Source organism: Lissotriton vulgaris, unplaced genomic scaffold (assembly GCF_964263255.1).
Source record: "Lissotriton vulgaris unplaced genomic scaffold, aLisVul1.2 SCAFFOLD_829, whole genome shotgun sequence".
Classification (NCBI taxonomy): Eukaryota; Metazoa; Chordata; class Amphibia; order Caudata; family Salamandridae; genus Lissotriton; species Lissotriton vulgaris.
The window spans coordinates 560,001-587,663 of NW_028248543.1; the positions used below are offsets into that span (position 1 = coordinate 560,001).

The following is a 27,663-nucleotide window of genomic DNA, read 5'->3' on the forward strand; positions in this document are numbered from 1 at the left end:
ACTGTCCATGTTTCTTGGAGGCTAATTACCGTGCATTGCTTCACATATTTCACCCATAGTGGATCTTGAAGCTTGTTGGGCAGGCCTGCAATATTCCAGAATAGGAAATTATTTGGCCTCATGTCTGGAGGCCTTTCAACGACCTCCACTGGGGACTAGAAAAGAGCAGCAGGCTCCAGCTCAGGGAGTGTGAGGTCCCTCAGTCAATCACAATCCTCCATGTCTGATAGTGCAGCAAATCTATTGTTTAACGCCAGTGAGGAGTCGGTGTCAAACAGCCTGTCTGATTCTGAAGGTAAGTAGGCCATAGAAGTAGACTGATGCCTAGATGCTAGACAATTTGACCACCCACCTCTTGGAGCTGCCCTGGGGACATTTCACTTATCCCTATAAAGGGCTGGCTTGTAAAAGTAGCCCGAAGGTAAAGCCCTAATAACAGATCCCAAAAAGGGGTGAGGTTAATATCCCTGGATAAAATATGTCTCGTAGTGTAGGGATTATCAAAATTTGCAATACCGCAATGACCCGAACCCATTTTGTGTGAGCTCCCAATCCAGCAAACCCTGCGTGCCATAAGGATATTACTAGACACGCGGGCACCCAGGGTAGTATTGTGTGAAAACCAGTGAGTTAATTTATTTAACTACTGCCCATAGTCTTCATTATCCCCTTTGGGGAGGGAAGGAACACTCCCCAAAACTACTACATATGGGGTGGATTCAGGTGGAAGGTCAATAGTTGGGAGACTCATTAACTGTAAGACCCTTCCTTCTGACGTGCTAGCCATGTGAGGCACAGAAGGCCCGCTCTTATAGGAGACTGCCATACGATTGCTGGTACATCTGCACTACTGAGCCTGATGCTATTGGAACTGCTCTTATATAGCACCACACTATTTACTGCAGGCCTCACAGAAGAGCATACCCCTACTCCTTTACCCCCAGTGGTTGTATGGTCTTTACTAATGGTTGTGCTAACTATCGGTGTAAACACCGGATTGAGCTAGCCTCTAGTTTTAATAACCTAACTTCTACTGAGCTTATTTTTTTGAAGGATTGGATCCAGTAGGGTGGACATCATAGTTTCGATCCTGCCCCAGAAGTTCCCCTCCTGTATACTGTCAGAGAACTGCCCTAGCATTGTCTGATTCGTGGAAATATGGGGACCCTCTTTGCAAACATTTGTGTTAGGGACAGCTAATGATTTCCTTCCAGATGTGCCTTGAACAGATTTGTTTGATTTCGGTAGTCCTCGGGTCTTCCTTTTTATGGAGGGTCATTCATTAGTACAAGTTGACTTCATCTTTTCTTTCTGCCCTCTAGTTGTGGCTTTAAATGTAACAGGGCTGGGTCCATGCTCCGTAGTTGAGCAAACAGAATTTTTCACTGTGACTGGGAAACAAATGGGGACTGACTCAGCCTGGATGGAAATACATCCTGGTTGGAAACCGCCATAGAACCAGAGATTACGGGGGATAGAGAGAGTCTACCTTGCGAGGGGTGGGGCTCAAAGGATATCCTGTGTTCAGTGAGTTTTATTTCATTAATGAGGGCTGATTCTGCCCTTAATATGAAGGCATCTAAAGTTCCAACCACACTTTTCCCCAGATTTGGCTCCTGCCTATTCATGTTGACTACCTCTGAGCACACTAAATTATTTACACAAATCCCTATTAAAAGCTGTTAGACCTGTCTGACCTTTTGCGTAGCCCTTCCTAATATTTATTTATTTTTGTCCCCTTTTTGCCCCTCATACCTTTGTATCTTTTTGTGTCCACTAGGTTTTTATGGTGTTGGCCTGGGGGATAGGTGCTCTTTTGCCCTCCTAGTTTTTCACCTCAGGCCTAGGTGCCTTTCATGACTGGAATTCTCCCAGTTCCACAAAATGGTGGCTACTAACTGCCACAACTGTCACACCTGAGATCTGTCCCATAGGATAGAATAGGGCATTCCAGAACCTTCTGGTCCCTTCTGGACCTCTGTGGGTCAGCCTATATAAGGCGGAATGCTGGGCAGCCATTTTGTCTTGCCAGAGAGAGTCAGCTGGAGGACAGGCTGTAGCATAAGGTGGGGGTAGGATAGCCAGAGGGTTGATCTCCTTATTGAGGGACGCTTCCTTATTGATTCACCACCCTTCCTCCCTTGTGGTTACTTGACTTGACCCCGCTGCGTGGGATTCCTGGAGACCCTGGGCGCCTGATCAACCCCTAGCCCAGAAGTAAGGGTTATGAGTGGTTGAGGGTGACTGTATTGCTGAGGAGCACAATCTATTGTCCAGTTGGGAAGCCTCAGTGAGACTCGGGCAGTGTTTCGCCAAGAAGAGGGAAGGGTTAATGCTGAGGGTTCGTTTATTGCGACCCCCTCGATTGGCTCCTTAAATGGACTGGGGACGTACTTGCCTTCGATTCCCCTCTGTCATTACCCAAGCAAAGTCTTTTTCCCCCCTCATACCTATGATGTCAGGCTGCTGGTGAGGATAGTGGCTCATCAAGGGAAAGAAGGCAGGGACTCTGCAGCAAGTGGCGTGATCGAGCAGGAGAGGCTTTGGCTGAGGAGGGCATTCCCCTGATCGGCGCAGCTCTGGTGCGACAGCCATTGGTCCTGGAGTGGGCGGAGCGGAAGAGGAAGAGCCGTCGGAATAGAGCGGGCTCGGGTGTGGAGACACTACACACCCGCGCATGCCCGGTCGAGCCGACTGTCTTTGTGAGGCGGAGCCGACCGAGGGAAAAGGAAACGGAAGATCAGGTTCGGCTCTCAGCTGTGGTGAGCCCTTTGCCCGCGCCAGCTCTGGAGTTGAGAGTCTGGTCAGGCGGGGAGCAAGCAGAAGTTTTCTGCACACGGAGAGATCCTCACCCCCATCCTTCCCGCGCCAGCGCTGACAGTGAGTGGCTGGTCGGGCAGGAGGAAGCAAAACGAGCGCCAAAGGTTACCGGCTGAGACTTCTGTCGTGGTCTCTCTTTCTGCTCGGTGATCGGAGACTCTGGCCTTGCGGGCCCAACTGTAAGTAAGGAGTGCCTGGTGGGTGAAGACTGAGACTCAGAGTTAACGCCAAGAGGGACTGAGGAGTGGTTCCTCCCAGAAGGTCTCATTGTGTGGGAAAATTCAGACCTTGTTCTATTGAAACTTCCCTTGATACCCCGTTCGCTCCCCATACTGTGTCCTGGAAGGGAGAAATTGACGTGATGAAGTAAACCTTATGTTTTCAGGTCCAGAGGAGAGCGGCCACAGGGCCATGATCTAGGGGGGTAGTACAATCTGTTGAAATATTGCTAAAAGTACCTTCTGATAGGGAAAAGTGTTAAGTCCTCAGGAGAGGTATAGGTGCATAAGCTATTCTAAGTTAATCACTGATATCCGTCTCTAGCTGCATAAACTGTTAGGGAGGTGGGGTGAATCTGGTATTGTACCTTGATGTACCTTGATGTAAATGTACAGAGAAGAATAAGTTGGAGTTGTAAAGTGTGATACTTTACTCAAGGTGAAACTGATTAAGGAGAAATGCTGGTGTAAAGGAGATAAAGAAAAACAAACCTATTTTTATAAAATCAAGCCATATTTTTCCAAAACATTGGTGGAGCGTCATTCTTTTGAGTGGGATTGCTTTGAGTTACTGCTGGGTGGTTGGCAACCTTTACACATGTGCTTCTGTTTAGTGACTGTCTTACCCTAGGCCAGGCTACCCTAGGCGACCTGACAACTTTAGGTTCCAACATATTGGCGTCTAGCGGTGGGATGAAAGCTGTGGTTGCGACTACTCTGCAGTAACTAAGTGTAATCCACTAACCTACACTTGGAGTTTTCTCCTAGCAGCCCTCCTAATGTTTACTTTTGCTTTTTTCAAATGTATTCCTGGTGGTGGGGTGGAGGTAGCTTCAGGTTGCCCTTGTAGCTCCATTCTTTTTGTGTGTTTAACCTTGAATTGCCTTTTGCAAAATGGAATTTGCACTGGAAGAACTGGACACTTATTCTGTGGCCCAGCTAAAAGATTTCTGCCAACAAATGGGGGTGTTTTTTAAGCGTGGTGCCAAGAAGGGGGAACTCCAGACCAGTTTGAGGGCTTGGGTGAAGGCACGCAGAGAAGGGAAGGAGGAGGATGAAGGGACAGACCGCGACACGGTCATAGAGGTAGAGGGATTATTCCATCCTGAGGTGGAAAACCTACTTCCAGGACCAATGACCTACTCTAGGAGGGGCAGTAGTGTCTCCGGGGGAAGCTTGACCAAAGCGGAACTCACCGACAGGAGGGAAATGAGGCAACTGAAATGGGAGTTGGCCAGGCTAGAACAGGAGAGGGAAGAGCGGAGGATGGCTCATGAATTCAAACTAAAAGAGTTAGAACTCCAGGCCCTGCAACGGGGGACCCTCTCCTACTCCGAATGGTGGCAGCGAATCTAGAGAACCAACGAGGGAGACCAGACCCTATTTGCCTGAGGACATAATTGCCAGCTATAGTCAGGGGGATGATATAGCCAAATGGTTGGCTGCCTATGAGGTCTCCTTAAGAGCCCATGGGATCCAGGAAAAGCACTGGCAGGTGGGTTGTAGAAGTATATGCCTCCTACTGGTCGAGACGCCTTCTTAGCCTTAGAACCGGAGGAGCAGACCAACTACCCCACCATGAAGCTAGCATTGATCAGGAAGTTTGGGTTAACCCCAGAAAAGTATCGCCAGAAGTTCAGGGGGAGCCACAAGTTAAGCACCCAGAACTGGGTGGACTTCCTGGATTATGCGAGAAAGGCATTGGAGGGCTGGGTACGGGGCAGTGAGGTGAAGGATTATGAGGGGTTGTATGATCTTTTTTTTTAAAGAGCATCTACTCGAGAAATGCTTTCCCGAGCTGCGCCAGCACCTGGTGGACAGCAAGCTGACCAACCCCCGGAAGCTTGCAGAGGAGGCGGACATCTGGGCAAGTACCCGGGTGTCCTCAAAGGGGACTGGAGGGGATTCCCAAAAGGCCGGACAGGGCGCCCCTCAGAAGAAGGAGGGGGGAGATAAAAAGCGGGAGTTCTCTAAAGGTCCCCAAAACAGTTTCCAGGGAAAGGGAACAGGTTTCACCCCTAAGGCTAACCCGCCCAGAAACCCTCATCCTGGCCAAAGCCAGCTGCCAAGGGTTGTCCACTGCTTCGAGTGTGGTGGTGTTGGACATTATAAGGGAGATGTCAGATGCCCAAAGAGACCACCCCCTCCCTCTGGAGGAAAACCCCCGGGAGTAGCTAGTGTAGCGCTTGGGGAGGAGTTGCCCTTAGATAAGGGGGTGAGTGGGCGGGTGTCACCTTAGTGTCCCTGGGAGAACGGGAGATGGTTCCTAAGATCCAGGTGCCCCAAAAAATACTACTAAGTATGGGCAATGGATCACCATCAATGGCCAGAGAGGGGAGGCTCTGAGAGATACAGGAGCCAGTATGACTATGGTGAGAAGTCTCCAGAGCAGGTGGTTCCCAATGTACTCCACCCCGCTGCGATGGCTGACGGCAGAATGGGCCACTATCCCGTGGCTGAGGTTCCCTTTGAGTGGGAAGGGGTTGCAGGTTCACTTCGAGTTGCCGTAAGCCCTGCTGTGCCAGTTGATTGTCTGCTGGGGAATGACATGGAGCACAATGCTTGGAGAGAGGTGGAATACCGGACGCACTCTGCGATGCTGGGTACACCTGACTGGGCCTGTGTAAGCACAAGGTCTGCGACTGCCCGGAGAGGGAGTTCGCCTGGGTTGGAGCCTGGAACAATGGCCCAACCCGCTGCCAAAAAGGGACAGACCCGAAGACAGGAGAAGCCTGCCTCGGCTTCCACACCCCATGTGACAGATCGGCCACCTGTGGTGGTGGACCAGGAGTCCGTGGAGGGGGAAGTAGTTTCTCTGGAGGACCTGCCCATCCCTGCTGAGTGGCATGTGGAGGGAGGGCCTACCAGAGAGGAGTTCTGTAAGGGCCAGAAGGAGTGCCCTACCCTTGAGGGACTGAGCGACAGGCTGAAGCCCAGGCAGCAGGGGACGTTGCGGGACACTACCACATTTACTGGGAGGATGGACTCCTCTACAGTGAACCCAAGGTACCCTTACCTGGTTCATCAAGGGCTTTGGTAGTCCCGCAACGGTACCGAGCCTTTCTGCTGGAATTGGCTCATGCAATACCCTTGGCAGGACACTTAGGTCAGGACAAGACCTTTGCTCGGCTTGTCCCCCACTTTTACTGGCCTCAGATGAAAGTGGCGTCCAAAACCTACTGTCGGACATGTGTATCCTGCTAGGCCAGTGGGTAAACAGGGGTGAAGCTGAAAGCTCCCCTGGAACCACTTCCAGTCGTTAGCACCCCCTTTGAAAGGGTGGGCATAGACATTGTAGGGCCATTGGATCCACCAACAACAGCTGGTCACAGGTTTATCCTGGTTCTGGTGGATCATGCCACACGGTACCCAGAGGCAATTCCTCTGAGGACTGTCACTGCGCCTGTGGTGGCTAGGGCCCTAATGGGGATCTTTATCTGAGTGGGTTTCCCCAAAGAAGTTGTGTCTGACAGGGGGACCAACTTTATGTCAGCGTACATGCGGGCAATGTGGAAGGAGTGTGGAGTGACCTACCGGAATCACCACTCCCTATCACCCCCAGTCAAATGGACTGGTCGAAAGGTTCAACAAGACCTTGAAGGGCATGATCAGAAGTCTGCCTGAAAGCCTGCGGAGGAAATGGGACGTCCTCCTACCCTGTTTGCTATTTTCCTACAGGGAAGTGCCACAGAAGGGAGTGGGCTTCAGCCCCTTCGAGCTTCTGTATGGGCACCCTGTACGCGGTCCTCTCAGTCTGGTGAAGGATGGATGGGAAAAGTCTCCCAGGAAACCCCCCGGGATGTGGTGAGCTACATGCTGGCCTTCAGGAGCCAAATGGCGAAGTTGTGGAAGCAAGCTTCTGACAACTTGGAGACAAGCCAGGCAGTAATGAAGGAGTGGTATGACCACAATGCTCACCCGGTGGAGTTGGAGCCTGGCCAGAAAGTGTGGGTGATGGAACCTGGAGAGCTAAGTGCCCTCCAGGATCGCTGGACAGGCCCCTTTGAGGTGTTGGAGAAGAAGGGTAAGGCCACATACCTGGTGGACCTTAAGACCCCACGACAGCCCCTTCGGGTGCTTCATGCCAACCGACTCAAACCCCACCATGAGAGGCCCGAGGTCATCTTAATGATGGTGACTGATGGGGGGGAGGAAGCGGAAAGCGAACCTCTCCCAGACTTGTTCTCGTCTCAAGAAAAGGATGGGTCAGTGGGGGGAGTAATTCTCTCTCCAACCCTAACTCCTGAACAGCGGGAGGACTGTCGCCAGATACTGGAGCAGTATTCTACGCTGTTCTCCCTTGTCCCGGGAAGGACTCACCTGTGTACCCATGACGTGGACACAGGGGACAGCCCACCAGTAAAGTCAAAGACCTACCGGCTGTCCGACAAGGTGAAGGCTAGCATCCATGGTGAGGTTGCCAAGATGCTGGAGCTAGGAGTTATAGAACCTTCCAACAGCCCCTTGTCTAGTCCGGTGGTTCTAGTGTCAAAAGCCGCTCCACCAGGCACCACTCCAGAACTGAGGTTCTGTGTGGATTACCAGGGACTGAACTCAGTTACAAAAACTGATGCTCATCCGATCCCTAGGGCGGATGAATTAATTGACCAGCTGGGAGCTGCCCAATATCTAAGTCCCTTTGACCTCACTTCGGGGTACTGGCAGATCTCCCTGACAAATGGAGCAAAGGAAAGGTCAGCCTTCTCCACGCCTGAGGGACACTTCCAATTTTGTGTGATGCCCTTTGGGCTCAAAAATGCCCCTGCCACTTTTCAGCGGCTGGTGAATCAGGTCCTCTCCGGAATGGAGGGTTTCTCCGCTGCTTATCTGGATGACATTGCTGTCTTCAGCAGCAGTTGGGAGGACCATTTGCAACATTTGCAAGCAGTTCTCCAGGCCCTGAAACAAGCTGGATTGACAATCAAGGCCAGCAAATGTCAGATTGGGCAGGGGTCGGTTGTGTACCTTGGACACTTGGTGGGTAGGGGGACAGTGCAGCCCCTGCAGGCAAAGATTGAGGCAATCATGGCCTGGGAACCCCCCAAGACCCAGACTGAGGTCCGAGCTTTCCTGGGCCTCACAGGCTACTACCGTCGCTTTGTGAAGGGGTATGGCACTATTGTAGCGCCTCTCACAGAGCTCACCTCAAAAAAACAACCTTGACGGGTAATTTGGACGGAGGCTTGTCAGCAAGCCTTTGAAAAGTTGAAGCAGGCAATGTGTGCAGCACCGGTCCTGAGGGCCCCAGACTTCTCCAAGGAGTTCATTGTCCAGACAGATGCATCAGAACATGGCATTGGGGCAGTGTTATCGGAACTGAATGAAGAGGGCCTGGATCAGCCTGTAGTTTTCCTATCCAGGAGACTGCTTCCCCGGGAACAGAAGTGGAGTGCAATTAAGAGGGAAGCTTTCGCGATGGTGTGGGCTCTGAAGAAGCTGCGGCCATACCTGTTTGGCTCGCACTTCCTGGTTCAGACTGACCACCGCCCCCTTCGTTGGCTGATGCAGATGAAGGGAAAGAATCCCAAGTTGCTGAGGTGGTCCATCTCCCTACAGGGAATGGACTTCCGGGTGGAACATCGGCCTGGAGTGGAGCATGCCAATGCAGACGGTCTCTCTAGGTATTTCCGCCTTAGTGATGAGGACTCCCAAGGGGTTGGGTAGCTCTCCCCACTTTCAGCTGGGGGGGACGCGTGTTAGACCTGTCTGACCTTTTGCGTAGCCCTTCCTATTATTTATTTATTTTTGCCCCCTTTTTGCCCCTCATACCTTTGTATCTTTTTGTGTCCACTAGGTTTTTATGGTGTTGGCCTGGGGGATAGGTGCTCTTTTGCCCTCCTAGTTTTTCACCTCAGGCCTAGGTGCCTTTCATGACTGGAATTCTCCCAGTTCCACAAAATGGTGGCTACTAACTGCCACAACTGTCACACCTGAGATCTGTCCCATAGGATAGAATAGGGCATTCCAGAACCTTCTGGTCCCTTCTGGACCTCTGTGGGTCAGCCTATATAGGGCGGAATGCTGGGCAGCCATTTTGTCTTGCCAGAGAGAGTCAGCTGGAGGACAGGCTGTAGCATCAGGTGGGGGTAGGATAGCCAGAGGGTTGATCTCCTTATTGAGGGACGCTTCCTTATTGATTCACCACCCTTCCTCCCTTGTGGTTACTTGATTTGACCCCGCTGCGTGGGATTCCTGGAGACCCTGGGCACCTGATCAACCCCTAGCCCAGAAGTAAGGGTTATGAGTGGTTGAGGGTGACTGTATTGCTGAGGAGCACAATCTATTGTCCAGTTGGGAAGCCTCAGTGAGACTCGGGCAGTGTTTCGCCAAGAAGAGGGAAGGGTTAATGCTGAGGGTTCGTTTATTGCGACCCCCTCGATTGGCTCCTTAAATGGACTGGGGACGTACTTGCCTTCGATTCCCCTCTGTCATTACCCAAGCGAAGTCTTTTTCCCCCCTCATACCTAGGATGTCAGGCTGCTGGCAAGGATAGTGGCTCATCAAGGGAAAGAAGGCAGGGACTCTGCAGCAAGTGGCGTGATCGAGCAGGAGAGGCTTTGGCTGAGGAGGGCATTCCCCTGATCGGCGCAGCTCTGGTGCGACAGCCATTGGTCCTGGAGTGGGCAGAGCGGAAGAGGAAGAGCCGTGGAATAGAGCGGGCTCGGGTGTGGAGACACTACACACCTGCGCATGCCCGGTCGAGCCGTCTGTCTTCATGAGGCAGAGCCGACCGAGGGAAAAGGAAACGGAAGATCAGATTCGGCTCTCAGCTGTGGTGAGCCCTTTGCCCGTGCCAGCTCTGGAGTTGAGTCTGGTCAGGCGGGGGAGCAAGCAGAAGTTTTCTGCACACGGAGAGATCCTCACCCCCATCCTCCCCGCGCCAGCGCTGACAGTGAGTGGCTGGTCGGGCGGAAGGAAGCAAAACGAGCGCCAAAGGTTACCGGCTGAGACTTCTGTCGTGGTCTCTCTTTCTGCTCGGTGATCGGAGACTCTGGCCTTGCGGGCCCAACTGTAAGTAAGGAGTGCGTGGTGGGTGAAGACTGAGAGGGACTGAGGAGTGGTTCCTCCCAGAAGGTCTCATTGTGTGGGAAAATTCAGACCTTGTTCTATTGAAACTTCCCTTGATACCCCGTTCGCTCCCCATACTGTGTCCTGGAAGGGAGAAATTGACGTGATGAAGCAAACTTTGTGTTTTCAGGTCCATAGGAGAGCGGCCACAGGGCCATGATCTAGGGGGTAGTACAATCTGTTGAAATATTGCTAAAAGTACCTTCTGATAGGGAAAAGTGTTAAGTCCTCAGGAGAGGTATAGGTGCATAAGCTATTCTAAGTTAATCACTGATATCCGTCTCTAGCTGCATAAACTGTTAGGGAGGTGGGGTGAATCTGGTATTGTACCTTGATGTACCTTGATGTAAATGTACAGAGAAAAATAAGTTGGAGTTGTAAAGTGTGATACTTTACTCAAGGTGAAACTGATTAAGGAGAAATGCTGGTGTAAAAGAGATAAAGAAAAACAAACCTATTTTTATAAAATCAAGCCATATTTTTCCAAAACATTGGTGGAGCGTCATTCTTTTGAGTGGGATTGCTTTGAGTTACTGCTGGGTGGTTGGCAACCTTTACACATGTGCTTCTGTTTAGTGACTGTCTTACCCTAGGCCAGGCTACCCTAGGTGACCTGACAACTTTAGGTTCCAACAAAAGCTAAAACCGTTTTTAAGGCAAAGTGACTAGTGCAATTTACAGTGTGGAAGATGCAATACAGTACTAAGACGTACATCAATAAAATACCTGAAACTCAACAGGACCTTATTTTTACCCTAGAAGGGCAAAATACATATACATTGTTTAGCAGCAATGATAATAAAAAACGTTAAGATATTATGATAGCAATAAAGTGCAATGTGCAGTACAGGACCCTGAGTCAAAAGACAAATTCTAGAGCCAAGTTCAATATAGGGGATTAAGTCACACCTGGTCCATTAGTGCATAGTACATTGGGGTTATGCTGGTGACAATATAACACCCAAACTGCTAGTAAGCTAGAATGGCGGTAGCATAAGGAAACAAACAGTACCTGCAGTCAAACTCCAAGAACTGCACAAGAACCCATATCCGTAGATGAAATGGGGGTGGCGTGGCCCTGCCCTGCCTCTTCCTGGCAAAGACGGGACCGCCCTTGGCCCAGACTTTGCCCAGGCACGTCCCGCGCTGCGGGAGGCTGGGGGAAAAGATGTAGCCCTCCTGGCGTGCTGCCGCACGTCAGAACCGGTCGCCGAGGCAGGGAGTGCTGGGAAATGTAGTTTCTGTGGAGCACGTAAGCCGTTCCCCTCACGGCTGGAAAGACCGGGTTCCTGCAATGCTGGCCGTTTCCCTCACAGCGTGGATATGGTGAAGCAGGAAGAACGTGACCCCTTTGCTGCGCTCTGCCCCCGCTAAAGTGCTGCACAAGAACCCACGACCGCAGATGAAAGGGGGGTGGCCCTGCCCTGTCTCTTCCTGGCAGTGACGGGCCCGGGCGTGGCCCGCGCGCGTTCCGCGCTGCAGGAGGCTGGGGTGAAGATGTAGCACCTCCTAGTGCGCTGCCGCACGTCGGTGCCGGTCGCTGAGGCAGGGGAGTGCTGGGAAATATAGTTTCTGTGGATCCCGTAAGCCTTTCCCCTCACGGCTGGAAAGACCAGGTTCCTGCAACGCTGGCAGTTGCCCTCACGGCGTGGATATGGTGAAGCAGGGAGAGCTTAGTACACAATCAATATAGTCTTGTGCAGTATAAAAAGCAATAAAATACGACACCTATTTTTTCAGGAGGTATCTTGTAATGATGGATTTTCGCACTTCCTGACTTAGTTGGGGGCTACTAATCTCCAAAAAGTTCTATTAGCATTTGTTTTACTAACAACAAGTAGATCTTGCCAACTTTTTTCATCCCAGTTCCTTTTTGCATTTTGCAAATTAGAATTTCACCTTCATGGTTGTGTATTTCTAAAGAAAACCGTTGTTTGAACATAGTTTGTCAATTATCTGCTTTAAGTACAATGTAAACCTCTCCAGTGAACGCTGTCTATTATATTCTCATGTTTGTTTCTAGGTGCTGGAGCAAGATGGCATTCAAGAATACAGAAGACCTCTGTAAGATTTTCGAGCAGCGGAATGACCCTCAACTCTGTGGATAGAAAAATAGTCGATCGTATAATCCGAGTTGATCATGCCGGTGAATACGGGGCAAACCGCATTTATGCTGGTCAAATGGCTGTCCTTGGCAGAACAACTGTTGGGCCAGTAATACAGGTTAGAGTGTGTAATAGAAAATTACCTTTGTTGTGGGGCTCAAGTGTTCCAAATGGCACAGAAAATATTGAATTCGAAAACATTGTACAATAGTGTTGGTCGTTTTATTTCCTGAAAAACATTAGTAATTCGGAAGCAAAATAGATATATTGTAGAGGTGCTAAAACTGGCTGTGTAGGATAAGCCAGTAGCAGACTGAAGGCAAAGGAAAGGGGTAGGTAGGTTAAGGAGTTCCTATGCTGTCTCCTACGTAACCACCCTTCCCAAATAAGAGCATTTTCAAGTAAGTGTAACAATATTGATGTAAGACATGTCACTTCCTATTTAATGCAACATTGCGCTGCATGGATTCCCTGCAGTCTCCTTATCCCAGATGCTTTGCTCTTTGTTTGCTTGACGGTTTCTTTAAAAGTATTCCCTGCTTTAACCCATGGGCTCTCTTGTCATGGATTGGACAGTTGTTTCAGTGAATCATTTCTAGAGTTTGTTATTTACATTGATAAAAATGTGTACAAATATGTTAGATGGTTCTTTGATTATTATACTTTTGTCAACATTTGAATGGAAACTTGAAATCGAGGCTCTTTGTGTTCTTCGATAGAAATGAACAGGCCTTTGTGTACTGGTTATGCCATAATGATTGGATGAGAAATTTTGGTGAATCAAATGTTGACAATCTCATTGCTTTAATTCTTTTGCAATGAAAACATTTTCAGCAGGAATCACATGGATGAAATTTGTAGCGTAAGCGTCCCTTATATATGCCCAGCAGTTAATGCAAGTGGCTGCAGATGGTGGGAACCTGCACTCGGTTTTGGGGACCTATACCTAACTTTTCATCATCAACCTTTGACCAACAGCAAGAGAGAGAAAGGCGGAAAGGTGAAAAGAGTATGAAGAGAAAGATAGGAAATATGTCTCGAGAGAAAGCAGGGATAACAAATTACACACAGGCATCACTGGATGAGTACCTGGACCCCTAAGAATCCCCGTGAACTCAGCTGGAGAAGAGCGTTTGCTCACAAGCATATCCCCATTGTGAGAAGTTGGCCCGATATGCAACGTTCGCTATTCTAGCGACCGCTATGTATCGTTCCAACGACCCTTATGGTGTCTGGTTGTAAGTCAACCTATAGACCAGCTATCCTAGTAGCGTGGATACGAGCAGTCTAAGGCTAAAGACTCGAGAGGGCGTGTTAAGCCAGCTGTTTACCACACATGTACCCCTTGAACACCCAGTGAAAGGACACCACACAAGTGTTATGAAAATAAACAGGATATTTATTAAGAATCACAACAGCCCTGTACTCTTTATGAGGACAGGGTACTAAGCACAAACCAAATCTCTTTAGCAAATACTTCAAGTGCACAATTAAAACAAGTGTCCGAGGACACGGAAAGGTTAAGGTCTCGGGCGGACCCGATAAGGCAAGTCGGAAGCGAGGGACTCGGGACCCTAGAGTAAGGAGGCTATGCAGGCACCGAAATGCCGAGTTACCTAGCCACGAGGGCTGCGGCTGCACAAGTCTTACAGGCGTCGGGGTCTTCGCTGACGAGCCGGGAGCCGGAAGAAAGGAGTTGCTGGCCGGCGACCAGTGCTGAATAGTTCGTAGAGATCCAAGCCTGGATCGGAGATTGATGAAACCTGAAAGCAGAGGGGACCAAGTTCGTACTACTAGCCAGTAGTCAGAGGGTACCAGGAAGGCACCGGTTGGCCGTCACCTCGACTAGGTGAGTGGGCGACGCTAGGCTCTGCAGTCTTACGGACCAGGAGGCGTTGTCGGCGACCACGGTGGAGGTGCGAGCTGTCCCACGAAGGATGATGCTGTCGGCGTCGCTGGGCCCAGGATGGGGCAACAAGCCTTGGCAGATCTCAGGGCCACGGGGTGGGCCTAAGATGGCGTCTTGAGTGGACCAGGAGGGTCCGGGGTGCTTCTCGCAAAGATGGAAGCAAGGGCCAGTCTGGAGCAACCAGACCAGCAGTGATGATTCTCGGATGTCGTCACAGAAGGGCACAAGCCAGCGGCGAGTGACCAGACAACGGGCTGAGCAGCGAGCAGAAGGGCCCCACGCAGATCGTGGAGATGCTGGGAGACTGCACTTCGGTGCTAGAGCGGCTCAGGGTCGGGGTTTCTCGGACCCCAGAGCACTCACCAGAGAGTTACCTCGATGGTCGTGCTGGTTTTTAAGAGCGTGCAGGTTCTGATGATGGCCGGTCCCTCGAGGTCTCGTCGCACCCACAGATCACAGCTGAGCTGATGACGTGGGTAGAGGTCAGAGGTGCCAGGGAAGCCGGTTCTCGTCGAGCTGGGCCGTCGGATCCTTGAGGAAGGACTTGCAGCAAACCGCAGAGTTCTTAGTTGGTGCCCGCTGATGCAGGGTGACTACTCCTTAGCCACAAGGGAGAAATCTTGAGAAGAGTCTTGAAGTCCTTTCGTAGAAAGTATTCTTGATTCAAAGATGATCTAATTTGGAAGGGTCCCCGCTCCGGTCTTTATCCTAAAGAAAGGGGTGGGTACATGACTAGGTCCTGCCCTAAGGGTGGGACCAGGAAGGGGGGTAGTTACGCCCCTCTCCCCTGCCGGGCTTTCCCCAGGCCAGGGCTGTCGCCCCTGGAACTGGTTCCAACCGGCAGATGCGTAGTGAGCACCGGGGTGCCACTCCGCAGTCACCTTCTCGCCAAAGCCCTACCTACCCAGAATACACAAACCCTGTCTGGGACGGTGCGAACAGCGCCCTCGACAGGAAACCCTTTGTCCAAGTGCTCCTCGCTGGAAGGACTCCCAGCAGCAGGAGGTCAGACTTGTGTCTGTGGTGGCAGCATCCATTTTGTGGAGCTGAGGCTTCAGTTAACTTTAACCGGGGTTCACAGTTACATACATGTCGTGTCCCTCTAGAAGGGTGGGATACTAACCTCATCGCCAGAGTTGGTGAGAGGGCAGCACCCCGATTCGTATGACACCTTACTCGACATGTCTTGATAACGCGATACCGGAGTTACCGATATGGTACGCATTATCATGGAACAGCTATTGGGGCTTGATTCCGCAAGCTGCCGCCGGGCTCGGCTCGGGCCTGAACCTAGCTCACACGAGCCCACGCACTCTGCCTTCAGGATTGATAAGGCCTGCCATAGGAGTGACTGATAGTGACTCGGGTGTCCATTGTATGGTTAGATATAGGGCTACTATACCTAAAGCGAAGGGTGGTTACACGTCTTCGCCCCAGCTGTCGTGCAGCCAGTTGTGTCAAATTTAAGAGGCCAGCCAGGGGTGGCATAATACATGCTGCAGCCCCTGGCGGCCCTGGGTACACCTATGCCCTGCGTTACGGGGTCTGATAAGGTGGCCCAGTACCAATTGGTAAATGCACCTAGGGTACATATCGTAATTTAGAAAGAGAACAGCCAGGCTGTGGGTCTGATTAGCAGGCCCACAGCCAGAGAAAGTCGTAAACCAGTGAAACAAAAGCAAAAAATCTGGGTGATCATAGGATTGCAGACCCTACTCTCCTACATGACCCCCCCCCAAACGTCGGAACAATAAGCTAACCTTGACCAGGTGAGTCTTCTTGTTCTAAGTGAAGTAGTGTGGCTCACTGGTTAGAGGCGGCAGACCCGAGAGCAGAGGACGGCCCGGGACCAGGGTTCGATTCCCGGCGCGGCAGGTTTCTGGACCAGGCTCAGCAGACTCGATAATTCTCTCGCCTCGGTGCCCACTCTGATGAGTGATCACACTCGGCAACTCTGGGCATTAGCTTGCCTCATCTTCACTAACGGCCCCACCAGACCGCCGGGGATGCCTGGTCTCACCCTGGAGATACCCATTAAAGGACCATCTCTCAGGGAAGCCAGGAAGGTTTTCGCAGCGGTCGAAGCGCCTTGGGACCCTACGGGTAAGTAGTGCGCTATATAAATGCCAATACATATAAATGCCAATACATTTAAGTGGAAATATCTGGAGAGCCCATCGGCATTGCCATGATCAGTACCAGGTCTATGTTCCACTGTAAAGTCCATCCCCTGTAGGGAAATGGACCACCTTAGCAGTTTGGGGTTTTCACCCTTCATCTGATTTAGCCACAAGAGGGGCTTATGGTCGGTCTGAATCTTGAAGTGAGTGCCAAACAAGTATGGCCTCAGCTTCTTCAGGGCCCAAACCACAGCAAAGGCCTCCCTCTCAATAGCTGACCAATTCTTCTCTCTAGGGGTCAGCCTTCTACTTATAAAAGCAATGGGCTGGTCTTGACCATCAAAATTCAGTTGAGAAAGAACAGCTCCCACACCCAACTCAGAAGCATCTGTTTGGACAATGAATGGTTTGGAGTAGTCCGGACTCTTGAGGATAGGCGCCGTGCACATGGCCTGCTTTAGGTCATCGAATGCTTTTTGACAGCTCGCTGTCCACTGAACCTTTTTTGGCATTTTCTTGCTTGTCAGTTCGTTTAATGGTGTCACGATGGAACCATAGTTCCTGACAAACTTCCGGTAGTATCCAGTCAGGCCCAAGAAAGCTCGGACCTGAGTCTGGGTGGTTGGAGGAGCCCAGTCCCTGATTGACTGTATTTTGCTCTCCAGTGGCTGAACCTGGCCTCCACCTACAAGGTGGCCCAGGTATACAACCTGTGTCTGCCCTATCTGGCACTTGGTGGCCTTGATAGTGAGACCTGCTGCTTGCAGTGCCTCTAACGTCTTCCGCAGGTGGACCAGGTGATCCTCCCAGGTGGAGCTAAAGACAGCGATATCGTCAAGATACGCCGCACAGAAGTCATCCAGCCCAGTAAGGACTTGATTCACCAACCGTTGGAAGGTGGCAGGTGCATTTTTCAGACCAAAGGGCATCACCACGAACTGATAATGCCCACTAGGGGTTGAAAATGCGGTTTTAGGCTTGGCGTCCTCAGCTAACCTGATTTGCCAATACCCAGCGGTCAGGTCAAACGTACTTAAGTAGTTGGCCGAAGCCAATCTATCGATAAGCTCGTCTGCCCTTGGTATTGGGTGGGCGTCAGTCTTAGTGACTGCATTGAGACCCCTGTAGTCTACGCAAAACCTCATCTCTCTCTTACCACCCTGGGTGTGAGGTTTCGGCACTAGAACTACGGGACTAGCCCAAGGGCTATCCGAGGGTTCAATGACTCCCAGCTCCAACATTTTCTGCACTTCACTCTTGATGCAGTCTCTAACGTGATCAGGCTGCCGGTAGATTTTACTCTTTACGGGCAAGCTGTCACCAGTGTCAACCTCATGGGTGCACCAATCGGTCTGGCTGGGTGTTAGAGAAAACATATGTCTGAACGACTGAAGAACCTGTTTACAGTCGCTCTGTTGATGTTCGGAGAGGCTGCCACAAAAGACAACACCATCTACCGATCCATCGTCAGGGTTCTGAGTGAGCAGGTCGGGGAGAGGGTCACTCTCTTCTTCCTGTCCCTCATCTAGGGCCATGAGCAAACTCATGTCCTTCCTGTCGACATATGCCTTGAGCCTGTTGACATGAAGCACCCTGTGGGGGCTCCGGGGAGTTCCCAGGTCGACCAGGTAGGTGACCTCTCCCTTTTTCTCCAGGATGGTGTAGGGCCCAGACCATTTGTCCTTGAGCGCTGCTGGGGCCACTGGCTCCAACACCCACACCTTCTGTCCGGGCTGGTAAACAGTCAAGACAGCCTTTTGGTCATGCCAAGCTTTTTGGAGTTCTTGGCTGGCCTTAAGGTTTTCAGATGCCTTTTCCATGTATTCAGCCATCCGCGAGCGGAGGCCAAGCACATAGTCCACTATGTTGGTTGCAGGCTTTTTGAGAGGTCTCTCCCATCCTTCCTTCACCAAACACAGGGGTCCCCTTACAGGATGCCCGTACAAAAGTTCAAAAGGGCTGTAGCCAACCCCCTTCTGTGGGACTTCTCTGTAGGCGAACAAGAGGCAGGGGATCAGGACGTCCCATCTACGCCGAAGCTTTTCCGGTAGTCCATGAATCATCCCTTTTAGGGTCCTGTTGAATCTCTCAACAAGCCCATTGCATTGTGGGTGATAGGGTGTAGTGAACTTGTAGTTAACACCACATTCCTTCCACATAGCAGTTAAGTAGCTCGACATAAAGTTTGCACCTCCGTCGGAGACGACCTCCTTAGGGAAGCCCACTCTGGAGAACACTCCAACTAGGGCTCTTGCCACAACAGGGGCTGTAGTGGTCCTAAGGGGAATAGCTTCAGGATACCTGGTGGCATGATCCACTACCACCAGTATAAACTTGTGCCCTGATGCTGTTGGTGGTTCCATGGGACCGACGATGTCGATCCCCACCCGTTCAAAGGGTACCCCCACCACAGGCAGTGGTATAAGGGGGGCCTTTGTCGTGCCACCTGACTTACCACTGGCTTGGCAAGTGACACAGGAGCGGCAAAACTCCTTGGTATCTTCGTTCATGTGAGGCCAGTGAAAGTGTGAGACGAGCCTGTCCCACGTTTTCGTCTGGCCCAAGTGACCTGCTAAGGGAATCTCGTGGGCCAAGGTAAGTAGGAAACCACGCTGAGACAAGGGTACAACCAGCCTCCTGGTCATGCCAGGCTTGGGGTCTCTTGACTCAGTGTACAGGAGTCCATCTTCCCAGTATACCTTGTGGGTACCTGTGGCGTTCCCAGCAGCCTCAGCAGCAGCCTGCTGTCTGAGGGGTTCAAGAGAAGGGCAGTCTAACTGGTCCTTCCCCAGGTCTTCCCTTGAGGGTCCCTCTGAACCCAAGAATTCAACTTGATCAAGTTCGAATTCCCTAGGCTCAGTTCCCCGCAATTCCTGTAGGTCAGCCTCCTCTGAGACTTGATCCTCGACCTGGGGCAAGGGGGAAGGCGCAGCCTTAACCCTACTGCTCTTTTTCTTGGGAGGTGTCTGGTCCGTTGTTCCAGGATCCAGCACCTGTTCAGTGGGGCATTTCCTGACCTGTGACCTAGTCACAGCGAACACATGTGCTGGCAAACCTAACATTTCCATGTGAGTCCGGTGCTCCACTTCTGACCATTGTGACGACTCCAAATCATTGCCCAACAAACAATCCACTGGGAGGTCTGGACTAACTACAACCTTCTTTTGGCCAGTTACCCCTCCCCAGGAGAAAGCTACAATTGCCATACTGTGATTGGTAGTGACATTGCTTGCATTGGTCACCAGGAATTCTGTACCTGGCATGATCTGTCCAGGGTCCACAAAGTTAGGCGTCACCATGGTGACGCTGGCACAAGTGTCCCTATAGGCCTGAGCCATCTTTCCATTTATGAAAGGCGTCTGTCGGTATTTGCCCAAAGAATTGGGGCTTACGTCAGGGGACACGTCCACGTCCCCTGTACTGACAAGGACAGCCTGAGGGAGTGTGCCAACTAAGTTGTCACGCCCCTCAGAACCCAGGGTTAACCCTACTAAACCCTTGGGAGGCGCACTACCACTGCTGACTGTACTAGGGGGCACAGGTGCCTTAGGGGCTGCAGTGGCAGGAGTCTGCCCTCCTCCTTTCTTGGTGCACTCACTAAACCAGTGAGATTTACTTTTACAGTACTGGCACCATCTTTTGGATTGGCCTTCTTTCTTCTTTTGGGGAGCCTGACCCCCACCCTCTTTGGGTTGTTGGGGACCTGTCGAAGACTTCTGGTCATTTTGTTCCCCCTTAGAATCTTTACCCTTCTGGTCTGCTTTCTTCTGACCACCTTGATTCTGGCCCTGGTTCTGTTTGACTCTCGTACGAACCCATCTGTCTGCCTTCTTTCCCAATTCTTGGGGAGAGGTCAGATCCGAGTCGACAAGATGCTGATGCAACAACTGGTTCTGACAATTGTTTAAAATTTGTTCTCTCATCATCAAATTATACAATCCTTCGTAATCAGTAACCTTACTGCCCAGCAACCAGCCCTCAAAAGCCTTAGTGGCACAATCGACAAAATCAGACCAATCTTGAGACTGCGTTTTCTGGGTATCCCTGAACAGCACCCTGTACTGCTCAGTGGTTAGGCCGAACCCTTCAACGAGTGTATTTTTCAAGACTTGGTAATCGTTCGCATCCTCTACCCTTGTGGTGAGGAGCTTGTCTCTTCCTTTTCCTTCAAAGGAGAGCCACAAGATAGCTGCCCACTGACTCTGGGGAACGCCCTGCACAGTGCAGGCCCTCTCCAAAGCAGTAATCCATTTGTGGATGTCGTCCCCTTGTTTAAAGGGGGGCACTATCTTCCCAAGGTGTTTCGTATCGAAACTCTTTTCCCTATTGCTAGGTACATTGCTGCCACCAGTGGGGACTACCCCACTTAACTGTTGCTCTCTTGCAAAGGCAAGCCTCTCTTTGGCCAGGGCAAGTTCTTCCCTTTCGATCCTTAGATTAGCTGCCCTTTCCTTAGCTTCGTACACTCTCCTCTGAGGGGACGTCATCCCTCTCTGAGACGAGTTGTGAGAGCCATTGGTTTGAAGGGATCTGCCAGAGCCTCTCGACAGAGATCTGGCTCGTCCATTCCCAATGTTAAGCTGACCTGATAGTGGCCCCAGGGGTCCCCCAGTACCGCTATCATGTTTGCTTAAGTTGGACCTGATTAGTCTGACGACTTCTACCTGTCCCTTATCTGCCTCATCCCCAGAGAGATCCTCATCCTCATCTTCCTCCCCATCTTCGTTCTCAGTTGCGAGGTGGATGAGGTCAGGATCGTCTCGGGTTCCCTCGAGGGGAGGCATGTCTCCTTCTGGATTAGAATGGCTAAGAAGCTTCTCAGCCTTTCTGGCATCATAAGTCTCGAGGAGACCAATCAGAAAGGAGGTGGTGGGGTTAGCCCCTTGCTTAATCTTCCTAGAGGTACATACTTGTCGTAACTCATGGAAGTTAAGCGCAGTATATCTTGAAGGGATGACCTGTGGAGGGTCAACTGACACAAGGGGAGACTCAGAGTTTCCTCCTTTGTCCGACATACTGCTTCTAGTGTGGCGTAAGTGATGCACCTACCTACACTATGTGTTTCCCTACTGTTCCCTTGCTAAGAGTTGCAGCCAAGGTGTGCTAAGCCTTGAGGAGCTACAACAGCTGGTTCAGTAGAACTCAGAGTATTCTAAGCTTTAGTTATATGTACTAACAGTACTTATGCGATCTTTCAACAAGATATTCTTAGGATACGTGTGGTAAAACAACAGCAAGCTCAAATCCCAACCGCTGCTCACCAATGTGAGAAGTTGGCCCGATATGCAACGTTCGCTATTCTAGCGACCGCTATGTATCGTTCCAACGACCCTTATGGTGTCTGGTTGTAAGTCAACCTATAGACCAGCTATCCTAGTAGCGTGGATACGAGCAGTCTAAGGCTAAAGACTCGAGAGGGCGTGTTAAGCCAGCTGTTTACCACACATGTACCCCTTGAACACCCAGTGAAAGGACACCACACAAGTGTTATGAAAATAAACAGGATATTTATTAAGAATCACAACAGCCCTGTACTCTTTATGAGGACAGGGTACTAAGCACAAACCAAATCTCTTTAGCAAATACTTCAAGTGCACAATTAAAACAAGTGTCCGAGGACACGGAAAGGTTAAGGTCTCGGGCGGACCCGATAAGGCAAGTCGGAAGCGAGGGACTCGGGACCCTAGAGTAAGGAGGCTATGCAGGCACCGAAATGCCGAGTTACCTAGCCACGAGGGCTGCGGCTGCACAAGTCTTACAGGCGTCGGGGTCTTCGCTGACGAGCCGGGAGCCGGAAGAAAGGAGTTGCTGGCCGGCGACCAGTGCTGAATAGTTCGTAGAGATCCAAGCCTGGATCGGAGATTGATGAAACCTGAAAGCAGAGGGGACCAAGTTCGTACTACTAGCCAGTAGTCAGAGGGTACCAGGAAGGCACCGGTTGGCCGTCACCTCGACTAGGTGAGTGGGCGACGCTAGGCTCTGCAGTCTCACGGACCAGGAGGCGTTGTCGGCGACCACGGTGGAGGTGCGAGCTGTCCCACGAAGGATGATGCTGTCGGCGTCGCTGGGCCCAGGATGGGGCAACAAGCCTTGGCAGATCTCAGGGCCACGGGGTGGGCCTAAGATGGCGTCTTGAGTGGACCAGGAGGGTCCGGGGTGCTTCTCGCAAAGATGGAAGCAAGGGCCAGTCTGGAGCAACCAGACCAGCAGTGATGATTCTCGGATGTCGTCACAGAAGGGCACAAGCCAGCGGCGAGTGACCAGACAACGGGCTGAGCAGCGAGCAGAAGGGCCCCACGCAGATCGTGGAGATGCTGGGAGACTGCACTTCGGTGCTAGAGCGGCTCAGGGTCGGGGTTTCTTGGACCCCAGAGCACTCACCAGAGAGTTACCTCGATGGTCGTGCTGGTTTTTAAGAGCGTGCAGGTTCTGATGATGGCCGGTCCCTCGAGGTCTCGTCGCACCCACAGATCACAGCTGAGCTGATGACGTGGGTAGAGGTCAGAGGTGCCAGGGAAGCCGGTTCTCGTCGAGCTGGGCCGTCGGATCCTTGAGGAAGGACTTGCAGCAAACCGCAGAGTTCTTAGTTGGTGCCCGCTGATGCAGGGTGACTACTCCTTAGCCACAAGGGAGAAATCTTGAGAAGAGTCTTGAAGTCCTTTCGTAGAAAGTATTCTTGATTCAAAGATGATCTAATTTGGAAGGGTCCCCGCTCCGGTCTTTATCCTAAAGAAAGGGGTGGGTACATGACTAGGTCCTGCCCTAAGGGTGGGACCAGGAAGGGGGGTAGTTACGCCCCTCTCCCCTGCCGGGCTTTCCCCAGGCCAGGGCTGTCGCCCCTGGAACTGGTTCCAACCGGCAGATGCGTAGTGAGCACCGGGGTGCCACTCCGCAGTCACCTTCTCGCCAAAGCCCTACCTACCCAGAATACACAAACCCTGTCTGGGACGGTGCGAACAGCGCCCTCGACAGGAAACCCTTTGTCCAAGTGCTCCTCGCTGGAAGGACTCCCAGCAGCAGGAGGTCAGACTTGTGTCTGTGGTGGCAGCATCCATTTTGTGGAGCTGAGGCTTCAGTTAACTTTAACCGGGGTTCACAGTTACGTACATGTCGTGTCCCTCTAGAAGGGTGGGATACTAACCTCATCGCCAGAGTTGGTGAGAGGGCAGCACCCCGATTCGTATGACACCTTACTCGACATGTCTTGATAACGCGATACCGGAGTTACCGATATGGTACGCGTTATCATGGAACAGCTATTGGGGCTTGATTCCGCAAGCTGCCGCCGGGCTCGGCTCGGGCCTGAACCTAGCTCACACGAGCCCACGCACTCTGCCTTCAGGATTGATAAGGCCTGCCATAGGAGTGACTGATAGTGACTCGGGTGTCCATTGTATGGTTAGATATAGGGCTACTATACCTAAAGCGAAGGGTGGTTACACGTCTTCGCCCCAGCTGTCGTGCAGCCAGTTGTGTCAAATTTAAGAGGCCAGCCAGGGGTGGCATAATACATGCTGCAGCCCCTGGCGGCCCTGGGTACACCTATGCCCTGCGTTACGGGGTCTGATAAGGTGGCCCAGTACCAATTGGTAAATGCACCTAGGGTACATATCGTAATTTAGAAAGAGAACAGCCAGGCTGTGGGTCTGATTAGCAGGCCCACAGCCAGAGAAAGTCGTAAACCAGTGAAACAAAAGCAAAAAATCTGGGTGATCATAGGATTGCAGACCCTACTCTCCTACACCCATAACCCCAGAACAGACCCACGACTTAAATAACCTTCTTGTATACTACCTCCTCCTTTCTCTCCTTTATTCTCTATCTTTCCCCTTCTCATCCATTCGCATTCTTCTAGCAAGACAGTGGAAAAGGGGACAGCTAAACATATGTACCAATTACCTGTATCCTTCACAAGTACAGCCAGTTTGGGCTGTTACCCTGTAATGATAAAGTGATTCGTCCCATTTCATTCATTGTGGTATAAGGAATAGAATGAATGAGGTGATCTATGAACTAGACCTGGGTTTTATAAATGAAATCTGTGTAACTAAGAAGGGTTTTGAGCCAACCTTTATCGGAAGGGGTATCAATTCGGTAATCGATTTTTCACTCCTATCAAATCGTTACCGAGGGCTGGCCCACTCCTGGGAGACACTAAAACTCGCTTTTGGGGACCATTACCCGATCTCCATAGAGCTGCAAGCAAAGGGACCGACCGCAAGCGATAATAAGAAGTACCCAATACCCATTACTTTCGGAAAATTAAATGGGTATTCACTTAAGTGGGAAAAGGTGGACCCTGAAAAATTCCTGAAAACCTTATTGTCCAGAGTTCTCGATCATGTTTTAATCTGTTTGAGCGATCTTGAACAAACAGGAAATTTTTTTAGACTCCTTTAGTGAAACTATTAAGGAGATAAATAACCTGTTAATGAAGCCATCCAAAAAACACCATAGCAAAAAACAGGGCTTGTTAAAAAGGAATGCTCTAGAGCGCATTCACACCTAATAGCAGCTTTGCACGAAATCCCAAGATCCGTGGCCCATGTTAGAGACGCGCGTAAGCTTTACAGAACGGCATTAAATACCAGGAGGAAGGAACTAAAAAGAGACTTATGGGAAAACTTACACTTAGCCTGCCAGAAAAACCATCAATCAATCAATCAGTGACACTTATAAAGCGCGCTACATACCCGTAGGGTCTCAAGGCGCTGGGGGGGGGGGGGGGGGTGCCGCTACTGCTCGAACAGCCAGGTCTTCAGCTTCTTCCTGAAGGAGAGGTGGTCTTGGGTCAGGCGCAGGTCGGACGGGAGGGAGTTCCAGGTCTTGGCGGCCAGGTAGGAGAAGGACCTTCCTCCTGTAGTCGCTCTTCGGATGCGGGGGACGGCGGCGAGGGCGTGGTTGGCTGATCGGAGGTGGCGTTTGGGAGTGTAGAAGTTGACTCGGCTGTTGAGGTAGCTCGGGCCTTGGTCGTGTAGGGCTTTGTGTGCGTGGGTGAGGAGGCGGAAGGTGATTCTCTTGTTGATGGGGAGCCAGTGAAGGTCTCTGAGATGTCCGGAGATGTGGCTGGATCGTGGGATGTCGAGGATGAGTCTGGCTGAGGCGTTTTGGATCCGCTGGAGTCTCTTCTGGAGCTTGGCGGTGGTCCCGGCGTAGAGGGCGTTGCCGTAGTCCAGTCGGCTGGTGACGAGGGCCTGGGTGACGGTCTTCCTGGTCTCTGTGGGGATCCACCAGAAGATCTTCCGTAGCATGCGTAGGATGTTGAAGCACGCCGAGGAGACGCTGCTGACTTGCCTGGTCATGGAGAGGGAGGAGTCCAGGATGAAGCCCAGGTTTCGTGCATGGTCTGTCGGTTTGGGTGCGGTGCCCAGGGCGGGAGGCCACCAGGAGTCGTCCCAGGCGGAGGGAGAGGAGCCCAGGATGAGGACCTCCGTCTTGTCCGAGTTTAGTTTCAGGCGGCTGGTCGTCATCCACTCGGCTACCTCTTTCATCCCTTCGTGTAGGTTGGCTCTGGCGGCGGCGGGTTTGTTGGTCAGGGAGAGGATCAGCTGGGTGTCGTCGGCGTAGGAGATGATGCTGAGGTGGTGTTTGCGTACGATGGCCGCGAGGGGGCTCATGTAGACGTTGTAAACGACAACATCGCCTTCTGGAAGGCAGTAAATGCCCCTTTTTTTAAAAACAGTGACAATGACACAATAGATATTGCAGTGCCGGGGGAGGTGTGGGTTGAACACTTCACGCAACTGTATAATAACCCCAATCAAAGTGGACGTATAGCCCCAAATTCAACTAAGGAGCTCCCGGCGCAGTTCCCGCTGGGAATCCTCTTTGATTATAGAGAAGTTACAAAGGCCATAATTGATAGTGCATCGGGCAAGGCACCCGGACCCGATGGGGTCCCCATTGATATATATAAAAGCAGGATAAAACTCTGGGCGCCCCTTTTAACAAACGTTCTGAATAGCATCAACACCGCGGGTTTTATACCCACATGGCCTGAGGCAATCGTGGTCCCAATTTTTAAAAAGGGCAATAGAAATGATCCTGCCCGCTACCGTCCAATTTCACTTCTGGACGCATTGATGAAGGTAGCAGGCAGGATCATTCTAAATAGGCTTCAAGTCTGGTCGGAAGAGAAATATGGCTTCCGTCAAGGGAAGGGTACTATAGAGCAGAGTTTAAATCTGGCCCTGATCATTGCCAAATATACAGAGGCAAAGCACGAAAGTCTATACATAACATTCATTGATTTGACCTCTGCCTTCGATTGTGTAGATCATACCAAACTCTGGGACAAACTGAAATCCTTATGCATAGATAACAGAATCATCGTTTTTATTAGGGAACTATATGGGCTACAGTGAGATATGGCCGAGAAGGCCAATGTTCAGTAAAGTTCCCCATTAACAGAGGAGTGCGGCAAGGGTGCATTCTTGCACCCTTTCTTTTCATATTGTACATAAATAGAGTGGTGGAACACATGAGGAAGTTTCAGTTTGACTATCCCACAGTGGGAGTGACTTCCTTACCTATCCTCTTATATGCGGACGATGCCGCCATACTATCACGGACCCCAATCGGCATGCAGAGGGCGGTGGTGGAATTCTCAAATTATATGGACACTCGTGGGTTAACTATTAACGTAACAAAGACCTACTCCATGAGACCTGGCCCCTTAAGAAAAATCCCCAAGTCATTCTTCTTACACCAGAAAAAGATCCTTAACACCGCTACTTTTTGCTACTTGGGAATAAACTTTGACAACAAAGGAAATTGGACGAAGGCGGTCCATGCCAGAAACTTGGCCTTTCAGCAGAACAACCGGAGCCTTAATTAATTTCTCTAGGAAACTCGGCGGACGCCCTGCCAAATAACTCTTACAAATTTATAAGGCCAGATGTCTCTCAACTGGCACATAAGGCGCGGGAATTTGGGGCTTTACTAAAACTAAACAAATACAGTTGACTGAAAATAATTTTCTACGATATCTGCTTGCTACCCCAAAATCATTATCCATTTCTTTTACACACAACGAATTGGGACTTTCCTTTGTTGAGGACACGATCAAAGCTAGCCCCCTCCCTCTGTGGCATAAAATCTGGACTACCCCGGAAACTTCATTAAACAGGGATATCGTTTTAGACTGCTTAAACTTAGCGGGCGCACGAAAAGTCAAATGGCTGAACTATTTGAGACAAATGTACATAAACATTGGTCATGAGGAATACTTTAATGACCCTCAGTCCCTGGAAGCCATTTCTAAGCGTTCTTTGAAAAAGTCCATAATGGATCATCTGCCCATCCAAAGGTGGTCGAGTGAGAAAGGAAAATACACCAACAATTCAATAGGTGCAATAGATGGCAATTTTAAACGTGTTCTTTTGTTTTATTGCTGCACTGTGCCCTCATCTTACCTTCACTGC

At 50.9% G+C, this 27,663-nt stretch overlaps 1 protein-coding gene across 1 annotated transcript in view; it reads left to right on the plus strand.

The window, feature by feature from the left end:
* The window catches only part of COQ7 (coenzyme Q7, hydroxylase), a 130,756-nt gene that overhangs the window by 46,757 nt on the left and 56,336 nt on the right, over nucleotides 1–27,663 (plus strand). Inside the window, exon 2 of the mRNA XM_086950009.1 lies at nucleotides 12,130–12,329. Coding sequence (XP_086806135.1) covers nucleotides 12,130–12,329 — 200 coding nt within the window. The remainder of the gene's footprint in view (nucleotides 1–12,129; nucleotides 12,330–27,663) is intronic.